General features: G+C 46.6%; 3 protein-coding genes across 3 annotated transcripts in view; 2 read left to right on the top strand and 1 right to left on the bottom strand.

Annotated features, from left to right (window-relative positions):
* The window catches only part of HELLS (helicase, lymphoid specific), a 63,157-nt gene extending 59,725 nt beyond the window's left edge, over positions 1-3,432 (bottom strand). Inside the window, exon 1 of the mRNA XM_077259036.1 lies at positions 3,267-3,432. Coding sequence (XP_077115151.1) covers positions 3,267-3,336 — 70 coding nt within the window. The 5' untranslated portion in view covers positions 3,337-3,432. The remainder of the gene's footprint in view (positions 1-3,266) is intronic.
* The window catches only part of LOC143769954 (uncharacterized), a 36,327-nt gene that overhangs the window by 11,988 nt on the left and 12,225 nt on the right, over positions 1-12,114 (top strand). The gene's annotated exons all lie outside the window — the stretch shown is intronic.
* LOC143768459 (uncharacterized) lies at positions 7,876-10,914 on the top strand. The gene is made up of 2 exons (XM_077257139.1): positions 7,876-8,972; positions 9,048-10,914. Exons 1-2 carry the CDS (start codon positions 8,791-8,793, stop codon positions 10,048-10,050), a joined length of 1,185 nt encoding a protein of 394 aa, XP_077113254.1. The 5' UTR covers positions 7,876-8,790; the 3' UTR covers positions 10,051-10,914.

Here is a 12,114-nt window from a genome sequence, read left to right as displayed (position 1 = left end):
TCGCTGATATCCCATATGTTGGGGTAAATCCCTGTTCGGGCGCACGGGAGAGCTCGGAAGGGAAGGAGCACGGTTTTACTTTTTCAACGCAGAATTGGCTGGAATTGAGATCGGACGCCATGTCGCGTTTAGAGAGCCCCTGATGTACCTAAACAGTGGAAACCCCCAATTTTAACTGAAACCCTAATCCAAACACACCCCTAATCCCAACGGTAACCCTAAACACACCTCTAATCCCAACCATAAGTGTAATCCAAGGCCCAACCCTAACCGTAGCCCCAACGGGAAAATAGAAATACATATTTTTTAAATTTTATTATTTTTCCCCTAAGGGGGTGATGAAGGGGGGTTTGATTTACTTTCATAGTGGTTTTTTAGTGGATTTTTATGATTGGCAGCTGTCACACTAAAAGACGCTTTTTAAAAAAAATAGTTTTTGCGTCTCCACATTTTTGAGAGCTATAATTTTTCCATATTTTGGTCCACAGAGTCATGAGAGGTCTTGTTTTTTGCGGGACGAGTTGACGTTTTTATTGGAACCATTTTCCGGCACTTGACTTTTTTGAACGCTTTTTATCCCGATTTTTGAGAGGCAGAATGACCAAAAACCAGCTATTTATGAATTTCTTTCTTTTTTTTTTTTTTTGGGGGGGGGGGGGGGGCGTTTATACCATTCTGCGTTTGGTAAAATTGATAAAGCAGTTCTATTCTTCAGGTCAGTACGATTACAGCGATACCTCATTTTTTATATATTTTGGCGCTTTTATACGATAAAAATTATTATGTGGAAAAAATAATTATTTTTGCACCGCTTTATTCTCAGGACTATAACTTACTTTTTCACTGATGACGCTGTATGGCAGCTCGTTTTTTGCGGGAGAAGATGACGTTTTCAGAGGTACCATGGATATTTATATATTATTTTTGATCGCGTGTTATTCCACTTTTTGTTCGCCGGTATGATAATGCGTTTGTCTTTTTTGTGTGACTGTTCACTGAAGGGGTTAACTAGCGGGACTGTTTTATAGGTTGGGTCGGTACGGACGGGGCGATACTAAATGTGTACTTTTATTTTTTTTATTTAGATAAAGAAATGTATTTATTGGAACAATATTTTTTTTTTCTTTATTTAGGAAATTTATTTATTTATTTTTTTACATTGCCCTAGGGGGGAGGGGGACATCACATTATAGTGTCAGATCACTGATCTGACACTTTGCACAGCACTGTCATATCAGCGATCTGACAGGATTCAGTGGCAATGCTCCAGGATTGCCGGCGCCTGCTCTGAGCAGGCGCTTGTAAGCCACCTCCCTGCAGGACCTGGTAGCAGCCCCGCAGCCATTTTGGATCTGGGGCCTGCAGGGAGAAGGAGGTAGGAGACCCTCAGAGCAACGCGATCACATCGCGTTGCTCCGAGGGTCTCAGGGAAGCACGCAGGGAGCCCCCTCCCTGTGCAATGCTTCCCTATGCCGCCGGAACGCTGCGATCATGTTTGATCGCAGTGTTCCAGGGATTAATGTGCCAGGAGCGGTCCATGACCGCACCTGGCACATAGCGGACACCCAGCCGCGCTCCCCCCGTGAGCGCCGCTGATCGCATATGACGTACTATCCTGTTGAGGGTCAGATAGGCCCAGGTCACCTCTACGGGATAGTACATCTAAGGTCAGAGAGGGGTTAAACATATCAAAATTCAGTTATGCAGTTCCAGTGTAGTTGTCAAAGGAACTAGCATTAAAACCCCTTCTTATGGTTGTCAAGTTTGGAAGTTATCCTCAACCCATAGGACAGAATAACTCACCGAACACTTAGGGTCCACCTGGTGGGACCCACACTGATCCCAAGAACTGAATCGCTCATGTCAATGGAGCACTGGTTGACCAAGAGCACTGCCAAGCCATACAGTCTTGAAAGGGACCAACGGAGATTGGTAAAGAACACAGCTCTGCCGCAACACACACAATTACCAACCACAGCAACTACATGTACACAGGAGCAACACAGCACAGGGGTATTAGTAAGTCTACAAGCCCACGATAACGAATAACTGCTCTAGGCGCAGCGTATTGTCGCTGCTTTTAAAACATTGCATTCTAGTTTACACATGTATTGACAGTCCATTGCTGAAGATACAGTGGAGCCTAGCGCCTCCGCTACAGAAATTTACATGCTGTGGCTTGTAAACCCAAACCACAGGCGAGTTTATGTAGCGTTAACTAGAAGCACAGTTGGCATGGTACTTCTATAAATACTATCCACTGTGCTTGTAATGTACAACGCAGAACTTCAGACAGCGAAGATGCGATGCGTCCAAAACATTACTATTCCTCATTGTGGACACAGACTAAGGGTACGTTCCCACATTCAGGAATTGCTGTGGTTTTGACGCTGCATATTTATGCAGCAGATGTTACAGTGTAGTGGATGGGTTTCTAGAAATCCCTCGTCCACTACGCATTATGTGCATCTGCGAGTCACCTGCGGAAAAAGACACGCGGAACGCGACCACATGTGGATTTACCTACGTTCCACAGAAAGCAGCAAAAACACTGCATCCAAAGTGCTGCTACATCCAGATCGTGTGCACCCGGCCTAAGTGTATGTTCCCACAGTCAGTAAACGCTGCAGGTTGGACGCTGTGTACATCAACAGCGTCCAAATGTTACAGCATAGCGGATGGGATTCCGACACCTGCTGATCACCCCCAGAGACGGACATGAAGCGCGTGTCTCCAGATGGCAGCATGTCAGTTTATCTTGCAAAGACACAGGCTCGCAAGATAAACATCACCAGTGCAATGTACTGGACGCAGTGATTCCGTACAGTTCAATGCACATGCGGAATCACCTGCGTTCAGCCGCAGCGGACCATGTGCTGCTTCCAGTTACTGACCCTGTGCACCCACCGTTACTGAGGAGACAGAAGAGCAGCCCACAAGGGGCCACTGTGCTCCTACACCCGGCGGCACAGCAGCCCGCTGCTCCCGCACACCCAACCACACACACACTGCTCCCGCACGGTCCGCGGCCGGCCCCAGACACACACCGCTCCCGCACACCCCACAGCTGGCCCCCGCTGCTCACTGCACATGCCGCGGCAGGTCCCCGCAGCAGGGCTCCCGCACGCCCCACAGACCACGTTGCACACCTCGCGGCCGGTCAATGCCGCACACCGCTCCCGTACGTCCCGCGACCAGCCCCCGCCGCTAGTTTCCCCTCTCATGCAGGTAATAGATTCCCCGCCCGGTATAAGAGGAGCAGTTACCCGGCCGGGCGCAGGCGGACCGCTCTTCTACAGGCATGCTGCTAGGATGGCGGGAAACTTTGTCAGTCATTCACCAGGACCAAGGCGCGAGTGAAATCTGGCGCCAAATATCCAGCAGCTTGTATAACGCGTCCTGCAGGCTCCGCCCACAGACTAGTTGGCTATACTCTCGGAGTCGGTAGTTTCCTTGTAGAACACATTGAAAATCTCGCGAGAAATGGCTGGAGCGGCGCCAGCTGAATCTGATTGGTGGCAATCAGCTGGGGGCGGGGCTTAGGTTCTGGAAAAGAGCTGGTGGCATTCAGGGAAAAACGCGGCAAGTAGTTCAGCCACTGGGGGTGAGGAGAGGTGGTGCTCGCTGCTTGGCGGGAGTGTGATGAGCAAAGGCAGCACAAACCCACAGAAAAAAAAGCATGGTCTGCTGTGCCCTGTGCCTGTCACAATACTGATTGTTCTCACAGAAGGTTTGGTTTCTCCTACTATGAACAATCTTTTTTTTAGCTGAGGAGGCAGAGACCCTTCACTGGGGGTATAACTGACCCACAGGGGCATAGTTGACCCTGAGGAAGCAGAGACCCTGCACAGATGGCATATCTGACCCTGAGGAGGTAGAGGACCCTGCACAGGGCAACAGTCATCCCACGACTGACTCATAACTGTTCTGCCAAGACAAAGGCCGGCGTCACACTCAGCGTAAGGCTACTTTCACACTAGCGTCGGGCTCGGCCCGTCGCGGTGCGTCAGGCCGAGGTTCCCGACGCTAGCGTTGTCTCCGCTGCATGCATTTTTCCAGTGCATCCGCTGCCCCATTGTGAGGTGCGGGGAAGTGCGTGGAGGTGAGGGTGGAGTTCCGGCCGCGCATGCGCGGTTGGAAAAAGCGGACCATCGTGAGCAAAAAACGTTACATGTAGCGTTTTTTGGTCCCGACGGTCCGGCACAACACGGCGTAACCGTCGCACGATAGTTGCGACGTGTGTCAATACGTCGCTTAATGTTAGTCTATGGGGAAAAAACGCATCCTGCAAGCACTTTTGCAGGATGCGTTTTTTCGGCAAAACGACGCATTGTGGCGGATTGCAGTTAACGCTAGTGTGAAAGTAGCCTAAGACAATACGGTCCGTTTTTTACGGCCGTAATACGGAGAAATGTTCCCAAAATAGTGGTCCGTATGTCCTCCGTAGGCAGGGTGTGTCAGCGTATTTTGCGCATGGCATCCTCCGTATGTAATCCGTACTGCGATATTTTCTCGCAGGCTTGCAAAACCGACATCTAATGGATTTATGTGCTCAAATGTCCGTTAAAACATATATATATATATATATATATATATATATATATATATATATATATATATACTGTATATATGTCATTGAGACACATATATATATATTATGTATTTATATTTAATTCTGCGCGATATATGTGAAAAGCCGGTAATTCAATTGCCGGCTTTTCATTTCTCCTGCCTAAACCCGACAGGATATGAGACATGGTTTACATACAGTAAACCATCTCATATCCCCTTTTTTTTTGCATATTCCACACTACTAATGTTAGTAGTGTGTATGTGCAAAATTTGGGCACTGTAGCTGCTAAAATAAAGGGTTAAATGGCGGAAAAAATTGGCGTGGGCTCCCGCGCAATTTTCTCCGCCAGAGTGGTAAAGCCAGTGACTGAGGGCAGATATTAATAGCCTAGAGAGGGTCCATGGTTATTGGCCCCCCCTGGCTACAAACATCTGCCCCCAGCCACCCCAGAAAAGGCACATCTGGAAGATGCGCCTATTCTGGCACTTGGCCACTCACTTCCCACTCCAGTGTAGCGGTGGGATATGGGGTAATGAAGGGTTAATGCCACCTTGCTATTGTAAGGTGACATTAAGCCAGATTAATAATGGAGAGGCGTCAATTATGACACCTATCCATTATTAATCCAATTGTCTGAAAGGGTTAAAAAACACGTTATTAAAAAGTATTTTAATGAAATAAACAAACAGGTTGTTTTAGTATTTTATTGCTCTCTCAATCCATCCGGAAGACCCTCGCTTGGCAAAATAATAAACCAACAATATACATACCTTCGGATGAACTGTCAGGTCCCACGAAGTAAATCCATCTGAAGGGGTTAAATCATTTTACAGCCAGGAGCTGCGCTAAAGCACTGCTCGTGGTTGTAAAAACCCCGGGTGCTGAAAGGAAAGCTGGGTGATCTGTACTTGCATTGAGTTGCGGTGAGGCGCCCTCTGCTGGATGAACTCATATGAACTCGAGCGTGGGAACTTTTCCCTATGCTGCAGTTCATGAGAACATCCACCAGAGGGCGCCTCACCGCAACTCAATGTAAGTACAGATCACCCAGCTTTCCTTTCAGCACCCGGGGTTTTTACAACCACGAGCAGTGCTTTAGCGCAGCTCCTGGCTGTAAAATGATTTAACCCCTTCAGATGGATTTACTTCGTGGGACCTGACAGTTCATCCGAAGGTATGTATATTGTTGGTTTATTATTTTGCCAAGCGAGGGTCTTCCGGATGGATTGAGAGAGCAATAAAATACTAAAACAACCTGTTTGTTTATTTCATTAAAATACCTTTTAATAACGTGTGTGTGTGCTTTTTTAACCCTTTCAGACTATTGGAGTAATAATGGATAGGTGTCAGAATTGACGCCTCTTCATTATTAATCTGGCTTAATGTCACCTTACAATAGCAAGGTGACATTAACCCTTCATTACCCCATATCCCACCGCTACAGGGAGTGGGAAGAGAGTGGCCAAGTGCCAGAATAGGCGCATCTTCCAGATGTGCCTTTTCTGGGGTGGCTGGGGGCAGATGTTTGTAGCCAGGGGGGGCCAATAACCATGGACCCTCTCTAGGCTATTAATATCTGCCCTCAGTCACTGGCTTTACCACTCTGGCGGAGAAAATTGCGCGGGAGTCCACGCCAATTTTTTTCCGTGATTTAACCCTTTATTTTAGCAGCTACAGCGCCCAAATTTTGCACATACACACTACTAACATTAGAAGTGTGGAATATGCAAAAAAAAGGGGATATGAGATGGTTTACTGTATGTAAACCATGTCTCATAGCCTGTCGGGTTGGGGAAGGTGAAATGAAAAGCCGGCAATTGAATTACCGGCTTTTCACTAACACCGCTGCGTATTTCTCGCAAGTCACACTGCTGGTCCGTGTGGAATCCGTATTTTTCTCGCCCCCATAGACTTTCATTGGCGTATTATTTGCGCAATACGCTGACAAACGCAGCATGCTGCGATTTTGTACGGCCGTAGAAAGCCGTATAATACGGATCCGTAATATACGGCTGATAGGACCAGACCCATTGAGAATAATTGTGCCGTTTGTTTGGCGAGTTTTACGGACGTATTTTCTGCGCTCTTACGTCCGTAAAACTCGCTAGTGTGACGCCGGCCAAAGGCTGTATTTTAGAAATCACAGAGAGCGAAAAAGGTTTTTAGTTTTGGAAACTGATAAAAATAAAATGCACGAAGACTCGCAACTGATTCCGTAGGTTTACATGTCAGTAGTTTGGACCTGAGGCGCTGCGCACTTCCAATCTGGAGCTGAGCATTAGATGCAGGCAGCTATGGTGTATGCAACCTAGTGACAGCGCTATGTCACCTCGCCTTCCAGTGCAGATGCACCAGAGGTTCCCAATTAAAATATCTATTTTTATTTATAGGGGTATTTCGGCGCTGCTCACTTCTGTATCCTCATGTCTCTTTTCGACATATCAAAGAGGCTATGCATAATGCCTTCCAATCGTGCACGTGTTCTGGCACTGATCTGCGTAAGGCTATTTTCATACATCAGGTTTTTGCCGTCAGGCTCAATCCGGCGACTTTTGAAAAAAACGGATCCAGCGAATGATGCAGCTGGATCCAGTTTTTCTCATAGACTTGTATTTGCGCCGCATGGCCTCACGTTTTGTCCGTCTTTAGCAGGAAAAGTGTTTGTCCAGGGTCTGGAAAAAACGTACAAAGTTACATTTTTGTCTGTGGCGAAAAACCGGACAGCGGCTTTTTGCTAGAATGGAAGCCTATGGGCTCCGGAAGGTGCTGGATCCCGGCACCATCTTCTGTTTTTTTTTTTAACTGAGCATGCTCCGATACAATTGGCCAGCCCCCAATTAGGAAACATATACAGCCTGCCAGGTAGGCCTTCACTCATCCATTTACCAGCCATTAAGACACAGACCTGCCGCCAGAGCTGAACCTGCCGCAGGCCAGCTAGCAGCCAGCCATGTCTTCTGGGAGCCTTCCCCCGCGTCATCAGCGCTGTGAGGTAAATAAATGATTTTTTTTTCTTTTTGGTGATGTTCATGTAAGATATCTATCTATCTATATATATATATATATATCTCAAATAAGACAAAAATAGACGGCACTATCTAAATTGCTGAGACATCCAAGGATTATTCTCTCAGGTGTTTTTTTTTCGACAAAAATATTATCAGCCATGCTGCATGATCAGGGTGCTCTTCCGAAAAACAACAATATAATGCACTTCTGTTTGTGAAGAAAAGAAGAAGGCACTCACCGATCTAAGGCTGGGGTCACACATGCGTGTTTTACGTACGTAAGAGCGAAAAAACTACGTCCGTAAAACTCGCATTGCATACGGCACAATGATTCTCAATGGGTCTAGTCCTATCAGCCGTATCTTACGGATCCGTAATATACGGCTTTGTACGGGCGCAGAAAATCGCAGCCTGCTGCGTTTGTCAGCGTATCGCGCAAAAAATACGCCAATGCAAGTCTATGGGAGAGCGTATAATACGGAATGCTTACGGACCATGCGTGTGCCTTGCGAGAAATACGGAACTTAATGGCAGATGTCCTGAAACGTCCAAAGGCCTCAATTAGGCAGGTGAGACATGCTAATTAGCTGAAAAAGCCAGACAGTGAACCCGGAAGTCTGCTGCACGCCTCCACGGAGTGAGATTCACCATGTCTCACATTATCAATGTGGACATGCTCATTATTTTGGTCCAAGAAAGGCCTGTAATTTGGGACCAAAGAGATCCAAACTACGCCAACAGAGCCCAAAAAGAGGCAGCATGGAGGAGCGTGTGTGTGGCCCTCTTCCCACATTATGACCAGCAGCCACGTCAGGCACAGCGACAGATAAGTAAGTACACCCATGTTTGAAATGTAATGTTCTTTGGAATTATCAGGCCCTTTCTACTTTGAATTTCTGCGCAATGTACTAAATAGTCATGAAGGAACTAGAAAGCCCACCAGTAGATCCAAGGTGTGGTACATGATATACGGATTTCATTAATGTTTACAATAGGTGTCCCTTTTACTTACTAACAGTGTTTCCCATTATTTGTCCTTTCTGTGATAGAGGTTAGTGGACTCTGTCCTTGTGGCTTTGCTTGCTAATTGGGGTTTTTGTTTCGATTTAAGATGAATTCTTCTCCCCAAAGGCCTATTTGGATGCTACACTTATAAATCTGTGTAGTCATTTACACCTTTTTGGAGCTCACTGATTAATGGTCTAAAGAATGTGTGTTTTTTTTGTTGTTTCAGTGGGTGATGTTACAACAAGGTGGCGGAGTATCCGCGACCAGTACAGGAGGGAGATGCAGCAGCGGGAGAGAAGTGGAGCCGGGGCACCTCCCAAAAAAAAAAAGTACATATACTTTGACCGGCTCAACTTTCTCAATCCCAGCATGGACCTCAGGCCGTAAGTACCAATCTCAATAATTTTTGGTGTGGGTTTTGGTATTATTTGTGTTCTTACTTTTTTTTTTGGTTCCAGAACTCAGTCTAACCTCACTGACAGGGAGACAGGGTCTGACTCCGAACTGGTCATTGACCCAGTTGGGGAAGGTGAAGAGGTGGCTGGTCCATCTGCTGCTCCCTCTGGCTCCATCCCTCCTGGATCCTCCTCATCTCTTCATGAAGCTGGATCTGTCTCAGTCCCACACCCAGAGGACCCACAGTTTGCCTCTTCAGCGGCAGCCTCATCAGCAGCACCACCACCTAGCCAGGATGACCCTGTAAATAGCAGCAGCCCAACTGTTGCCCTGGCTCCATCCCCACAGGCTGCAGTCAGACCACAGCTTGCACGCCGCAGAAGAGAATTGAGACAAAGCCGCCAAAATGTCGATGCTGGGGTCCTGAGCTACTTGGCACGTGTTCGAGACGATGATGGGGAGGAGGGATTTACCAGGAGCATGGCCAATTACTTAAGGTCCATAGAGAGGGAGTTAAGGCTACGTGTGAGAGGGTGTTTTCAGATCCTTGTTGACGCATGCACCCCCCCAAATAACCCATACAATCTCATGCTGATGATTGAACAGTGGCAGATGTCACCTGAAAATGTTCTGCGGCCTCTGAGATTACAAGGCCTGGCAGCTCAACAAGGATCCGAACCACCCCCTCCATGTCAGCCAACACCTCAGCCCCAACCCCCATCAACCACACAATGGCCACCTCAGCAACATATGGCGGGATATGTTCAACCATCACAATATGGCCACTTGTCCACACCCAGTGCTGGAGGCTGGTCCCAACCTGGGTATGGACAATATGGTCATTTTGGGTTGGGTTATGATTCCCGGCCATATGGTTATCAGCAGCAGGGGTATGTCCAAAATCCACGCCCTACTCTTCCAAGTTCCCAGCATCCTAGCTGGCCAAATGTCCCTCAGGCCACAACATCATCTGCACAGGGTTCTGGACAATTGGGCCTACAAATGCCACCTGATGCAGACCCAGAGCAAGCTGCTTCTCCTGCCCCTACCTACCAGGACTTGTAATTTTTTGTTTTTAGGTTTGTTTTGTTTTTTATGTTTCTTTTAATTTTTTTTTTTTTGTTTTTTTCTATGATTTGTATACAATTTGTATGCTTGTATTCTCACTACAGAGCATGGTTGCTTGTGTTCGGAGTGGCAATTTTGGGCAAAAAAAAAAAAAAATATGAGACCCAAAAAAGGTTATGACAAAAGAATAACCTACACAGTTGAAAAAGTTACCCAGTAAGTAAAATGTTTTTGTACTAGCAATCACCGTCTGCCTGCGCTGTATTCATTCTTCCATCACACACACATGATATGCTGATAACCATATGTGAAATAAGAAAAAACTAAACACAGAGTTGGAAAATTGTTTCACACATACTTTATATAGCTAATTAATTACACATGCAAAAAGGCATAGTCTTGCCAGGGAATAGCACCTTGAGGAGACAAAAAAAAATTGGTAAAGATATCACGAACTTTCAGACCAGAAAGTGGCCGACGCGGAGGAGGGACATATGGGGTAGGCCTACGAACATTGATCATGAGGTTATCTTCCACGCTTGGTGATGAACAATCATGTATTCTTGTGAAATTATGTAGAATGACACAGGCTTTTATCACTTCGTTGATTGTCGCCTCACTCAGCTGTATGGCAGAGTGAAGAACCCGCCATTTGGCCACAAGAATCCCAAAGGCGCACTCAACCAGTCTCCGTGCCCTGGCAAGTCTCAAATTAAACACCCTCCGCCGGTGGTCAAGGTTGCGCCTGGGGTAAGGCCTCATGACGTTCCGCGACAGTTGGAAGGCCTCATCTCCAACAAAAACAAAAGGCACTGCTTCAGCATTGGAGCCTGGGAGTTGTTGTGGTGGTGGGAGATTCAACTGGTTGTCACGTAGCTGCCGACCCATTATGGACGAATTGAAGACCCTAGAGTCTCCAGTTCGCCCATAGGCCCCAATGTCTACAATGACAAACCTGTAGTTACTGTCAGCAACTGCTAACAGAACTACAGAGAAAAACTGCTTGTAATTGTAGAATTGGGAACCAGAGTTCGGCGGCTTACGCACCCTGATATGTTTCCCATCCACAGCTCCAATGCAATTAGGGAAGTCACAATTATTTTGGAAACCTGTGGCGATTTTAAGCCAATCGTCCTGTTTTGGCTCAGGCAACACAGCTTCATGTAGTTTCAGCCAGATTTGGGAACAGGTTGTCCTAACAATGCCTGAAATGGTCGACCGCCCAATCAAAAACTCCAGGTGGAGACCCGCATAGGACAATCCTGTGGCCAGGAAGCTGCAATACAACAAAAAGGGAAAAGAAAAAAACATGAGCACTAAGATCCAAGGAAGAAGCCCAAGTGTATATTTCATAGAATATGACATTATTTACAGTATACAAATTGGCAGTTGAAAAAATAAATAGACTATAATCTTGCCAACATTCTTGGATATGTGCTTGTGGCTTCATGTCCAAGTGAAGTTAATGAAACCTAGTAGTACACCTCACATTTGTTGAGAAAACCCCCCAAAAAACAGTATTTTCAAATGTGGAATACATACCGTAAGGTTAGGAGCAGACGCTCCTCAGCAGAGATGGCTTTTCTCATCCAGGTGTCCTTAAAGGTGAGCCCAGGACGTAAGAGCTCCAACAACATGTCAAAAGTCCGGATGGACATGCGAGTATACTGGTAAAACTTCTCTGGATGTGCCCTCAAAGCTGAATATAGTCTCTGGAAATGGCCTTTACTCTGGCGTTGGATCAATAGAGGATGGACCCACAATCTTCGTCTCCTCCTTCGCGGATCCACATTGACCGAATATGGCTGTCCAAAGCGACGAGACAACACCCAGTGAAGCAACACCCGCTGAGTTGTGCTTACATACACAGGGCCAGACATGGTTGTAATCTCCAAGCAACACAGCCAAAATATGCTAGAGAACATATAGGGCAGATGGGAGGGCTCCACCTGTTGTAGAGGGCTTAAATAGTGTGGTTAATGATGGTTTAAATGATTTGCAGGCCTGAAAACCGTTAAATGTCCATTTTGTGATGGTGCGTGATAAATACGCCATACGGAT

The sequence above is a fragment of the Ranitomeya variabilis genome, chromosome 4 (genome assembly GCF_051348905.1).
Source record: "Ranitomeya variabilis isolate aRanVar5 chromosome 4, aRanVar5.hap1, whole genome shotgun sequence".
NCBI lineage: Eukaryota > Metazoa > Chordata > Amphibia > Anura > Dendrobatidae > Ranitomeya > Ranitomeya variabilis.
The sequence above is the reverse complement of the archived record's forward strand: the minus strand, read 5'-3'. Positions and strand labels throughout refer to the sequence as shown.